The sequence below is a fragment of the Diachasmimorpha longicaudata genome, chromosome 1 (assembly GCF_034640455.1).
Source record: "Diachasmimorpha longicaudata isolate KC_UGA_2023 chromosome 1, iyDiaLong2, whole genome shotgun sequence".
NCBI lineage: Eukaryota > Metazoa > Arthropoda > Insecta > Hymenoptera > Braconidae > Diachasmimorpha > Diachasmimorpha longicaudata.
In genome coordinates, this window is record NC_087225.1 from 9,801,351 (window position 1) to 9,814,179 (window position 12,829).

Consider the following 12,829-nt stretch of genomic DNA (forward strand, 5'->3'; position numbering starts at 1 on the left):
ATTTCTCCTTGGCAAAGAAATTATTTTCCCATACAAAATCTATTCACCAAAAAAAAAAAAAATCCTTAATAAAAATATTTTCCTGATCAATTCCGAATTTTCTCTTCCTCTTTCTCGTAAAAGACAAAAAAAAAAACCTGACTGGCTTCACGTACGACGATGAATTACACAAGATACTCTGCATATAAATTCAACGTGTAAAATTAAAAATACCAACACAATGGCATAACCAATTTCATCAGAATTTCGTTGTATCCTCCACCCCCACCCCCCCACTCGCTCCATCACATTAGAAAATAGCTTTCAGCAATCTTCCAAATTGCCTCCATCACACAGAGTGAAAAATCACAAGTTTTCGTCGAAAGAGCGAACAAATACTTTATTCATGCATTTCTTACGCCCCCCCCCACCCTCCTCAAAGTTTTTACGATCCGCTATTGGTGATAAATCACATGAATCACAAGTGAACGATGAATTCTCTATTAACCCTTGATATTTAATCCTCGAAACTAAATACGTCATGCTTTTGAAAACTCGGATTTTACGTGAGCCTATTCCCCAACCTCCCTCCCACGTTACAATTCACCATTTTCTCCACCCACCGTTGGTTCATTCGCTCCAGCGAGTTTGATACTCGGATGAATCCTGATTATCGGAAAAACCGTTGATCCTCTCTACCAGACTTCAAGTAGCTCCCCCAGAAGTTTTCGCCCAGTGGAAAAAGCTCCACTGCACGGAAACTCGAAAAAAAAAACAAAAAAAAAATGTTTTTTGTTCACTTTCCGTCGACCAAATCCATGTCTTTATTTTTTACTCACCATCCTGAAATATTTGGGCCAATGTGAAATTTATAGCCTGTACAGTTTTATCACGTCGAACTTACTACATTTTTTTTTATCTCCCTCTCCCTCTAACTCCCTTTTTCACGATAGTGGATCGTTAATTGTGAACTGGTGGAAAAATGGCACAACATCAACTTATCACCGGACGTATCAATTCAATTTTTCGGAGTGTATTTTTATCGTCGCGAGGTAGTTTTAGGTAATCACAAACGCAATTCAGAATATATGGAAAGATCACTTTAACTCCCGTCTTACGACCACTGATGCCAGCCACTAAAAATGTCAACGAAGGCGCCGTACATGATTCACAGTGCAATGCGTAAATCAATATCAGTGGAATTTCCCTTATACCAACGTTAAATCATTCTCATAGTCTTAGAAATGGTTTGACATTTACAATCGAATTATTAATTTTATGCGCAGACCGAAATATTCAATCACAATTACGCAATTTTACAAATTTTACAAATACTCTATAATGATTTAATATCGAGCTAAAACTCACACCTTCCCATAGTAAAATCATAGTAAAATTTTGAAAAGCTCAGGGACAAATTCAAAGATCCAAATGAAAGCTCTAATCAACCATAAAAGTCCAGAAACATCTTCCAGAAAAATAACGATCATGTTTTTTTCAATTTTCTTCATCTCCTGATAAACGAAACTTCTCGACAAAGAATAACACTCCATAAAGTGAAAAGAATGAACGATTGAGATAAAAAAAAAATTATTCGGAGCCGTTTGAAACAATGTCCGGAATCCGATTCAATGAGTGTCTACCTAACAGCTTCACATTAGCAGTTCCAACAGTGAGTATTAAATTCAGCATGCTCAAGGTGCATAATACACTGGATCTTTGGTTGCGTTTACGCACTCGATAATTCTCCATGCAACATGGACAATCAAATCCTCAGTACACGATCGCCAACACGTGTGAGTATATTAGTCGCTGCCAGAGGGGAGGAAATACAGAGGCACGTATCTGCATACAGGGAACTATACCCAGGGCCAATTACCGTGTACCTACATGTACCCTGCTCTGTTAGTAGCTATATGTATATTTATATATGGGTAGAGTATCAGGAGGGGGGGGGGCACATTACTGCGGACAATCGCAATAGAAATTCCACGTATTTCTGTTGTACGGAAAATTTGATTAATTGTTAGTCGTTCTAGTAGTGAAAAATAGCTGTGGCCAGACATTGTCCCACACAAGCATATTTTACATCCCCACGTGTCATTAAGCACAGCAAAATTGGTACATTAAAATTGATACATGTTGAAAATTATACTTGCCAGTTTTGGCATTGGATTTGTCAAATAGCTTTGGGGAATAGTCTGATCTACTGTTCATCAATATTTTCACGAACTAGGGCAATACCACCAATAAGCGGACAATTTCATATTTCATTAAATAATGCCTAAAGAGCAACGAGATTATTGTATTTTTAATTTTTATTCCTCATAATGACACGTGTATGGAGTTATGAAATAGTTAATTTATCTCAATGAGGGAACACGGTGGATTAGAAAAAATAAAATATTAATGATGCGCAGCAATATACCTCACTGGTGCCCCAGGTACTAGCGCAATTGGGGTGCGGAGAATTTAAAATAACGTGTAGGCCCTCTGTCCATTTTTTTATATATAGCTTATATTTTTTATCGCGTTATAAAGCTATAAAATTCCTCAAGCATCCGCCTGCCAATAATGTTTTCCGATTTTTATAAAGAAAATCATTAAAATTCATGCGCTTGGATATGTAGAACTAAAAGATAATATCACTCTTTCCAATAACCCATTTTCAATATTTCTGCTCTCGCGCAGGCCATAAATCGGGGATTCGAATGTCAAACCAAAACTTGCAGAGAAATTTCGGGGGTGTGCGACTTTGTGATAAAGATAGTGAACAAGTTCAAACTCGACTATATAAGGTGATGCTTGGGGAAGAAGGAAAAGAAGAAGAGCAAAGTTTCTAGCATCGAAAATCGATGCATCTTACGACAAAAAATCATTCACACAAAAAAAAATGATAGAAAAAAGTGAATGCGAAGCGTAGCGAGAGGAGGAGTTGTTGGAAAGATTGAAAGAACCCTGAGAGAAATTTAGGGACCGAATCCGTTAGAGACGAATCAGCGCTTTAGTTTCCTTAATGACATCATTTACTAGTTCAGAGTCCAAATATCCAACGTAAAGCCAGCTCCCCCCCCCCCCCAGTCGACATTTATGTTCTCAAGAGTTTCCCACTTGCCTTGAAAATACCAAAAAAAAACATGCAAAAAAACTCAGAAAAACGAGGAAAAAGAAAGCAGAACAATTTTCTGCGTTTGGCTTTCAGCAGTTCGATGTAGAGTCTACGTCTCTCGAGTCCATATCGTATACAGGAGAGTGGGTATTATGCACCCCCTGTTCTCGGCCCCTCTCCAGACAGAACGCACAGCTACGCCGGGGCTATTTCCCATTTGGCAGGCGAGCCAGACCCAGCACTTTTGGTGCCAACCGATAATTGGACGAATCGCAGTCATTCCCTTCGTGCGAAACTCCCTCTACCATATAGCTTTCCACCAATACCTTTCATCCCTTAACGGGAGAGGGAAAATCCCATCTCGTTCGCAAAACTTGGTGTCACACGATTCAAATATATTTTACGTACCAACCATTACAAGCATAATATCATTTGGCTCCCAATTTTCCACCCCCCCTCCCCCGCCACCATCACCACCACCCACCCCTCTTCCATTCAATTTTTTTTCACCCATTCCATGTTCGCGAGCATGCAGAAGCATTGAAGAAGGGCAATGCAGGCGGATAAAAAATTCAATGCCAGGCAGTCTTTTGCTCGTATCGGTATGGTTTGAGTCTTAGGGGGTAATCCCAGCAAGTCGTTCAGGGTGCCCAAGGAGCGCCCACTAAACTGTAGATTTGCATTAAGGGCAATCACAAATTCACAGAGCATTAACCTCGCTCTCTAGAGGTAGGTTAAAGAGGGCTGGCAGAGGAGGAGGTGAAGAAGAAGATTCACGGAATGAGAAGTGGGGATAGGAGTACCAGGGGCAATTGGAGGTCTTGAGGAGGGCAAGGGGCATCTACTATCTGCAGATCCATGCTATTTGCGCAAAGTGGCCTGCCATCCTCTACTACTACCTCCCTCCCTCCCTTCTACCTCCTTCATCCGACCAAGCTTCTCTTTTGCCTCCATTCCCTGTAACCACCTACGTTTAGCCGCTCTGGGTAGGGGGGTAATACATTGTTTGCTCTTCGTTCGCTAAACTAAACCGCATTCGGAATTAATTGCACGTTAGAAGGCCGCGGGATAATTAAAGCCGTCCAGTGCACGAGGTATCTCGCTCAGTCTTGTTTTATAGGAACGTCTCGAAATTGTAACGGCTTGTTGCCGCTGGACGTCTCTTCCATTACAGTCCAATTTTAGCTTATCTCGGTTGGTATGTTCGCCCAATGATTATAAATCAAATTTCTAGCTAGTTTTTTTTCTTTGGTCTTGAAACTGGAAATTCAGTGTTTGGTTTTTACTTCCAACTACGGTCGAACGATAAAGGACTATTTAGCGTTTAGACGGTGGTCAGCAATTAACATTTTTGCTGGAATAAATTTCATAATGATAGTCTAGGGAATTAGAGCAACCTGTGAGATACCTATTTCACAGTGCGAAGATGATATTTTACAGTTTCTACAAGACACTGAATCAACACTAACTATAAAGCATCCAGTTGTCCCAGTTTATTTATATAGACACAAATATAATACCGAAGACCTCCAGATAAAAATAATATAATAATTCCAACAATTTTGCTAACCAAACATAGAATTGTGCAATATTTCCAAATCTTTTTCTCGTTCGACTGCCCTCAATTTTTCCTTCCTATACATTTCATAATCCTCATCATCGGTCGGTAACTCATGCCGACAGAGTGGACACGAATTGGTCTGTAAATATTTATTTCAATGAGATAAGAACTTGTGGAATAACGTCAATGCGAAAATGATTACCTTATTCAACCATGGAATTATACACTCTCTGTGAAATGAGTGTTTACAAGGTAAAGACTTAGCAATTTCACTACTTTTGAATGCTTCCCAACATACAGGACACTTTTTGGAATCAGCATCAGTAATTTTAATTTCCTCAAGTGCTTCAACTGCTGCTTTTGACGCAGGAGGTGGTAATTTTTCGTCCATTCCCAACATATCCCATGCTCCAACATTTCGCAAAAAACGTGCCATTTGTAGCAATGAATTAGGTGCCTCTCCATCCCGGAGTGGGGTCCATCCCATTTCATCGAAATAATCTGACATCTATGGAAGAATAACAATGTGTAACGACCAACAAAAACCTTTGAAAATCCATACTTCGAATCCCTCACCTTTGCTCATCCAATGCTCCACAAATCTTATCACCAGAATGAATTTGAATCTACTCAATTATTGAATACAATGTCTGAGTGACAGTTCTAAACACACACTTGCATCAAATTTTGTTGACTGTAATGGCTTCGAACACACAAACTAGAAAAGACGAACCAAATGTGGAAAGAATCGCTGGATAAAGTAACTTTCTATTCCCATCTGCGACACTACCGAATTCCTGACTTATCTACCAATAATATGATCATTCCATCCTAGAATTCCTCGATTAAATAACGAAGCAAATAATGCGAAATTGGGATAGAAGAAGGCACACAATATTACGAACAACATGAAAAAACAAACATGAACACCTCTGATACACCAAAAATATAGCAATAATTTCTCTGAAACGTATCATCGAATTCCTGCATTTCTAGCCATTATTCGGAATAAATCCAATGAATTGTTGTGAAAGAACGTCCTTTAATTAATAAAGAAGTCACATTAGGAAGATAAAATTATCATTAGCCGGCTTAGAACTAATGGCCAATGAGAAAAGAATCGAAAAAATATTTTCGAATTTTCAGAAGAAGAAACTATCAACGATATAAACGAATGTTTCCATTCAGGAGCAAAAATGAAATTCATTCACTAGAAGAACCTTTTAAAAATATGAATCGCTCGCAATCGATATAAACTTTTATCTTTCAGCAGTTTGATTTTTCCCCCTATGATAATTATTGACCCCCGAAATAAAAAAATCACGGGAGGCAGAAACCGTTGCTGTTCGTTCTCTTACAGCGTGATACATTTTGAGTATCTGTTTGCATGCATTAAAAATAAGAAAATCAGTATTATCAGGGACTCACCGGTTGTTGACTGACCCAGCAGCTCGGCATATTCTCCAATCCGACTTCCCCGATTCCATGATTGTACCTCGTTCAGATGCCATCCACATTCACCACCACTTTCACTATCACCTTCACTATCACTCTCACTATCACTAGCACAATACTCCACTTGCGATTTTTCGAATTTAAATACTGTGAATTTACCCGGGAAAATACTCGTAATCGATTTTACGTAGCAACCGCCATCTTACGGACTGATCACTACATTGGCAACAACGAAACTCCCGAAAACACTACACAATGTTTTGTAACTATAAATTCGTTCATAAAAGTCCTCCAGTTTTCCATTCAATAGTCATTTCATTTTTAAATTAAATTTTCAATTACTTCGAGAGTCAACGAACTTCAAAAAACATTATTGTCACTTTGTCCAGAATATGCACGAGGCGTCATCTTCGAAAGCCACAAATATATTGATTATATAGAGATCACTTTCTGTTAATAGGCCTTCATTTATCCCCATAAATCGAAAATGCATCATCAAACGATGGTCTTTCATCCTAATCAACTCATTGTTCAATTGTCCATATTTAATTCCACGGTTTGTTATTTTTGTTTCAATTAAAAGAATTCATTGAGCACAAACTAAACCCCTTAGTCAGAACCGACGGCCGGTTACCGAGAGGATTCTACACTGGAGACTGCTCATAGGTGAAAATGGATATTCACTCTATTAAGACGTGTCGAGTGTGTAAAATACAATAATAAAGTCTAATGTGTTGATAAAATCATTCCTTCCCATCAAGGTCAATTAATAAACCCATGATTGATAGAGATGTTATTGGATTTATCGTGTTTCTCACCGACATTCACACCGGCATTCACACCAACCGGCAATACATCCATTCTGTGTTAGTGACCGGCGGCTATGATGATCGTGCGCTGTGGCGTTGCGCACTAGCAAAATTGGGTGTTACGGGATTTATGGGTCTGGACTTCATAATACGCAATAATTGAGTTGCACTTCTTCCTAAAATTATTCCTTCCCATTAATATTAACGGATTATTGTATGATTGATATTAATTATACAAATTTTATTCTGTTTATTACCGAAAATCTGCGCACGAACGCCAATACAGCGACTCTCTGTTGCTGACCGACCGCCATGATGAGTGTGCGCTGTGGTGTTGCGCATTGGTAAAATTTGGCGTTACAGGTTCTATACGTATAAGCTTCATAATACGCTATACTGGGCCCAAATTCTTAATGTAATAATTTCTCGCTATCAATCTCAACTGGTTATTATGTGATTGATATTAATTAATCAAAATTTATGCTGTAATTTACCAAATATCTGGGCACCTACGCCAAATCACCCATTCTCCACTAGGGACCAGCCGGCGCGATGAATGTGCGCACTGACCTTGTGCAACGGCAAAAATTGGGGGTATAAGGCTTTAGCCTCTGGACTTCATAATACGCCATAATAACGTCCGATTTCTTGATAAAATCATTTTTTCCTATCAATATTAACTGGTTATTATATGATTGATATCAAATTTTTAATTTTATACCGTTTTTCACCGAAAATCTGATCACGAACTCCAATGTACCCCTTCTCCGTTAGTAACAGGCAGCCATTATGAACGTGCGCTGTAATGGTGCGCAATGGCAAAAACGGGCGTAATAGAAAAGCTATTAAAAGAGACGTCTGGACTTTGAAATATGTCATACTAATGTCCAATTTCTTCATACAATTATTACAGGCTATTAATATTGATTGATTATTGTGTGACTGATATAAATTTTCCAAATTTAATTGTGGTTTTTACCGAAAATCTGCGCACGAACGCCAAAGTGCCCCTTCTCTGCTACTGACCGATCGCCATATTTGACATGCGCGGGCACATTGCGCAATGGCGACATTTGGCTGGGAGTAGTATTTTTTGATAATCAAGCCTGGAAAAAAATGTTCACACCTAATAATACATAAGGATAAAGGGTAAATTATCACCCATTGCATAATTAATAATTATTCCAAGGTCTACTATCTCTCATTATGATAAATTTATGGTCGTAATGCCAATGATTAAATTGAATTTTTATGGTTTTTAATGGATTTGGAAAATCAGCCTGAGAGAGATCGTCAGGTGCTACCCTCTGTGTGCATTATCCGCCAACATCAGAAATATATTTCCATTCCATTCCCTCATCTACTTTCCAAAGTCCACGACCCATTGAAAAATAATTTCTGATTCATATGAAGTGTGTGTGAGTTTGTGTACACGAGTGAATCTGTCACTTTTTGTAATTATTTTATCGAATATTCACGCTCGCAAATATTTCCGAAAATTCACAATATGCGATGAAAACAATGTGAGTCCAGTGATGTGAAAGATATTACTGAAATCTAACCGACTTAATTGATTATTCTCTCTTTTCAGAAACATTGCAGCGTCCACGACAATCAAATCGCATCCGGCGCATTCAACGTAACCCAGGGTGGGGTCTCGTGTCAGTTAACCCCAATGAAAACCCCATAACATCGAGACCATGAGTGGTATTTAAATAGAGGAGTCAATTCCTTTGAAAAAAACTACCGAATAAAGATTGAGTGACAAACATGGCACGTCCAATACTCCCGAGCCAACAAAAGTTGGCGGAGAAATTGATAATTCTCAATGATCGTGGGATTGGAATGCTCACCCGTATCTATAACATTAAAAAAGCATGTGGTGATGCCAAATCAAAGCCCGCATTTTTATCAGACAAAACTCTCGAGTCATCAATCAAAACGATCGTTCGTAAATTTCCCAATATCGATGTGAAGGGCCTCCAGACGATAACAAACCTGCGAAATGAGATTATCAAATCTCTATCCCTCTATTACTACACATTCGTCGATCTTCTGGACTTCAAGGACAATGTCTGTGAATTATTAACAACGATGGATGCATGTGGAGTCCACATGGACATAACCATAAACTTTGACTTGACTAAAGCATATCTCGATCTTGTCATCACTTACGTGAGCTTGATGATACTTTTATCAAAAGTTGAGGATAGAAAAGCAGTTCTGGGGCTGTTCAATGCTGCCCACGAGATGGTGCACAGCCAGTCTGATCATAGTTTTCCTCGACTAGGGCAAATGATCATGGATTATGACATACCACTCAAGAAACTCTCTGAAGAGTTCGTACCTCATTCTAAATTACTGAGAAATGCATTGACATCACTGTGGAACGTCTACCCAGGTAGGAATCTCTCGGCCGACACCTGGAGAGCTGACCAGAAACTCAGTCTCGTTGGCAGTCCTGGACAGATACTCAAAGCAGCAGCAACAGACACTATGTCCTGTGAAACCCTCAGTCTGGATAGGATTGAGAGATGGGTAATTCTAGGATTCGCTTTGTGTCACTCGTTCCTGGCGCAGGAGCAACCGAACAAACTCTGGACAACGGCCTTGGAGTCCGGCTGGGTCTTGCCGTTATTTAGAGATGAGGTCATTTACATTCATCAGTACATTCAATCGTTCTTCGAAGGGATCAAGGGTTACGGTAAAAGGGTATCAGAAGTGAAAGAGTGTTATACTCAGGCAATACAGAAGGCTGGCTACAGACACAGGGAGCGACGAAAATTCTTGAGAACAGCATTGAAGGAATTGGGTCTAATTTTGACTGATCAGCCTGGACTGCTGGGTCCAAAGGCACTGCTGGTCTTCATGGGCCTGTCCCACTCTCGTGACGAAGTTCTCTGGCTTCTGAGGCACGGGGACAATCCACCAACACAGGGGAAAAGTAAAGGACGGGGGAGTGAGGATTTAGTCGATCGACAACTTCCAGAACTGCTTTTCCACTGCGAGGAACTACGAGCTCTTGTTCGAAAGTATTCACAAGTACTCCAACGATACTATGTCCAGTTTCTCTCTGGTTTCGATGCTCCAGCTCTCCATCAGATGATTCAAAATCTCCCAGTTTGTCCAGAGGAGGAAGGAGCCATCCTCAGTGATCTGTGCTCGACAATAGCCAGTGTCACTGTTAAACAAGTGGAGGAAAATGAACTATTCGATTTTAGACCATTACGATTGGACTGGGTGAGACTCCAAGCCTACATGTCCATCTCAAAATGCAATATGAATCTCATGGATAATCGTGAACTAGCATGTTTCATGGATACAGTTGTTTTTCATACCAAAATGGTGGATAATCTGGATGAAATGCTCGTTGAAACATCGGATCTTTCGATCTTCTGTTTTTATAGTAAAATATTTGAAGATCAATTTCATATGTGTCTGGAATTTCCGGCCCAGAATCGTTACATCGTGGCTTTTCCATTGATCTGCAGCCATTTCCAGAGCTGCACACATGAACTTTGTCCAGAAGAACGTCATCACATTCGTGAACGAAGTCTCTCAGTTGTCAACATGTTTCTCGATGAAATGGCTAAGGAGGCGAAAAATATAATTACAACAATTTGCGACGAACAGTGCAATATGAGTGACAAGTTATTAGCTAAACACTGTGCTCAATTAATATCTCAGGTCGTTAATCGTAAAAAGAAGGACAAAAATAAAAAGAATATTTATGAGATACACAAGCCTGGCATTGAGAGTTACAGAAAAACACGCGAGGAACTCACGACAATGGATAAACTTCACATGGCACTCACGGAATCGTGTTACGCCATTAATTATTGTCCCACTATTAACGTGTGGGAGTATACATTTGCACCACGTGAATATCTGAATCAGCACTTGGAGACGAGATTCGCTAGGACATTGGTGGGAATGGTTATGTTTAATCCTGAGGCCAATGAAATTGCCAAACCTTCTGAATTATTTGTCAGTGTCAGAGCATATATGAATGTTCTTCAGACTGTTGAGAATTATGTACACATCGATATAACACGCGTCTTCAATAATGCTCTACTCCAGCAGACACAGGCACTGGATAGCCATGGAGATAAAACAATTGCTGCCCTCTACACCCAGTGGTATTCTGAGGTTCTTCTGAGGAGAGTCAGTGCTGGAAATATTTGCTATTCACCGAATCAACGAGCATTCGTTAGTCTCTCCGTTGAGGGTGCTATTCCTTTTAATGCCGAGGAGTTTTCGGATATCAATGAGTTACGAGCCCTCGCTGAATTGATTGGCCCCTACGGCATGAAAATGTTGAATGAGACTCTTATGTGGCATATCGCAAGCCAAGTGCAAGAGCTGAAGAAACTTGTCGCTGGCAATAAGGAGGTTTTAGTTGCCCTTAGGACGAATTTTGATAAACCTGAAGTTATGAAAGAACAGTTCAAGAAACTTCAACAAGTGGACAATGTTCTCCAGAGGGTCACCATCATTGGAGTTATACTGAGCTTCAGGCAATTGTCACAATCAGCTCTTGTCGACGTTCTTGAAGAGAGAATTCCTTTTCTTCTGAGCTCGATCCTCGACTTCAGACATCATTTACCCTCTGGTGATCCCATGAGAGTTGTCTCTGAAATGACATCAGCTGCTGGATTAACATGCAAAGTTGATCCCACATTGACAGCAGCATTGAGAAGTCAAAAGGCCGAAGTCGATGAGGATGAACATCTCCTTGTTTGTCTTCTCATGGTATTCGTGGCTGTTTCGATTCCAAAATTAGCACGTAATGAAAATTCTTTCTATCGAGCTTCCCTAGAGGGTCATTCGAACAATATACACTGCATGGCAACAGCGATAAATAATATGTTCGGAGCATTGTTCACTATTTGTGGACAAAATGATATCGAGGACAGGATGAAGGAATTTTTGGCTCTTGCCTCATCGAGTTTACTTAGATTGGGACAGGAAACTGATAAGGAAGCGACGAAAAATCGTGAATCAAGTTATTTATTGCTCGATCAAATTGTCCAGGAATCACCTTTTTTGACGATGGATTTATTGGAGAGCTGTTTTCCATATGCCCTCATACGTAATGCCTATCATGACGTTTATAAACTCGAGAATTCACAAGCGTAATTTATTATTTTCTCGAGTAGCCGTCCCTCGATCAACTCTTAACCATTATACAAGACTTCATCTTCTTCAATTCAGTGAGAAAATGATTATTGAGAGCATTATTTCCTTCTCAAGTACAACTAGCCTATTTTTGACCACTTTTTTCAATAACAATATTTAATCATAATTACTATTCGTATATCAATTATACAGTCATCTTAGAGCAATATAATTTTATATTTCAGTATTTTTCTTCTTTCCATGAATGTTTATTTGCATTAAATTTGATAAACATTCTTAATAAGTCGGCCGTTCATTGGAATCATAGAAATGCATGTCATTCGACTAGAAAGAAATCAATGATATCGTGATGTATCAACAATGTAGTCAGCATTTTTAATGTAAATTGAAACTATTTTACAATAGTTTATAAAATAATAATAAAGGCGTAATTGGTGCCAATTGTTTTGGATTTGTCATTGGGTAATAATTGTGAGACCAGTAGTAATGTAAAATGTATTCCTTTATTTAATTCTTTACAATGTTTTTTTTTCTTTTTTCATTTTTTTTTTGTTTAATCAGTAATCACATTAACGTAGCACAAAAGAGATTTACAATCATAGTGTTTTTTGTTCATCTTCAATGATTAAATAGTCATAAAACACGTCTTGCCCTAAATATTTTGTGTATTTCTTTGTTCACTTCATCGAGTAAAAGGGAAAGAGTTTCTGACACTACGTCAAGACAATTGGTCAGTACTATTTCATGCTTGATAAAATAATGAGTTTATTTGGACGA

General features: G+C 39.0%; 3 protein-coding genes across 15 annotated transcripts in view; 1 reads left to right on the forward strand and 2 right to left on the reverse strand.

Moving 5' to 3' along the window:
• Positions 1-7,942, reverse strand: part of Bru3 (bruno 3) — a 347,812-nt gene extending 339,870 nt beyond the window's left edge. Inside the window, exons 1-5 of one of the 12 annotated variants that reach the window (XM_064116794.1) lie at positions 7,893-7,908; positions 7,635-7,755; positions 7,408-7,580; positions 7,171-7,304; positions 6,078-7,089 (exon numbers count right to left, since the gene is read on the reverse strand). The gene's annotated coding sequence lies outside the window, so the exon portion shown is untranslated. Of the gene's footprint in view, positions 1-6,077; positions 7,090-7,170; positions 7,581-7,634; positions 7,756-7,892 lie in introns of those variants that run through there. The other 11 variants (XM_064116777.1, XM_064116786.1, XM_064116812.1 and 8 more) reach the window with 11 other exon arrangements.
• LOC135169126 (E3 ubiquitin-protein ligase RNF181-like) lies at positions 4,567-5,372 on the reverse strand. Its single transcript, XM_064133865.1, has 3 exons — positions 5,226-5,372; positions 4,852-5,157; positions 4,567-4,788 (listed from the first exon to the last, which is right to left on the reverse strand). Exons 2-3 carry the CDS (start codon positions 5,155-5,157, stop codon positions 4,654-4,656), a joined length of 441 nt encoding a protein of 146 aa, XP_063989935.1. The 5' UTR covers positions 5,226-5,372; the 3' UTR covers positions 4,567-4,653.
• A 38-nt stretch (positions 7,943-7,980) lies between the features above and the next one.
• On the forward strand, positions 7,981-12,503 carry LOC135160136 (membrane-associated protein Hem). 2 transcript variants are annotated; one of them, XM_064116354.1, is made up of 2 exons: positions 7,981-8,062; positions 8,505-12,503. In XM_064116354.1, the coding sequence occupies exon 2, from the start codon at positions 8,684-8,686 to the stop codon at positions 12,050-12,052; it is 3,369 nt and encodes a 1,122-aa protein (XP_063972424.1). In that variant the 5' UTR covers positions 7,981-8,062; positions 8,505-8,683; the 3' UTR covers positions 12,053-12,503. The 2 variants fall into 2 exon arrangements, with proteins under 2 accessions (XP_063972424.1, XP_063972419.1); XM_064116349.1 differs by lacking the exon at positions 7,981-8,062 and adding an exon at positions 8,275-8,436.
• Positions 12,504-12,829: the final 326 nt, after the last annotated feature.

Excerpts from the sequence above, each read along its gene's own strand:
- LOC135169126 (XM_064133865.1), bottom strand. The coding sequence starts at position 5,157 with ATGTCAGATTATTTCGATGAAATGGGATGGACCCCACTCCGGGATGGA. Across the intron at positions 4,789-4,851 it reads TAATTCCATGGTTGAATAAG|ACCAATTCGTGTCCACTCTG; the intron begins GTAATCATTTTC and ends AAATATTTACAG.
- LOC135160136 (XM_064116354.1), top strand. The coding sequence starts at position 8,684 with ATGGCACGTCCAATACTCCCGAGCCAACAAAAGTTGGCGGAGAAATTG.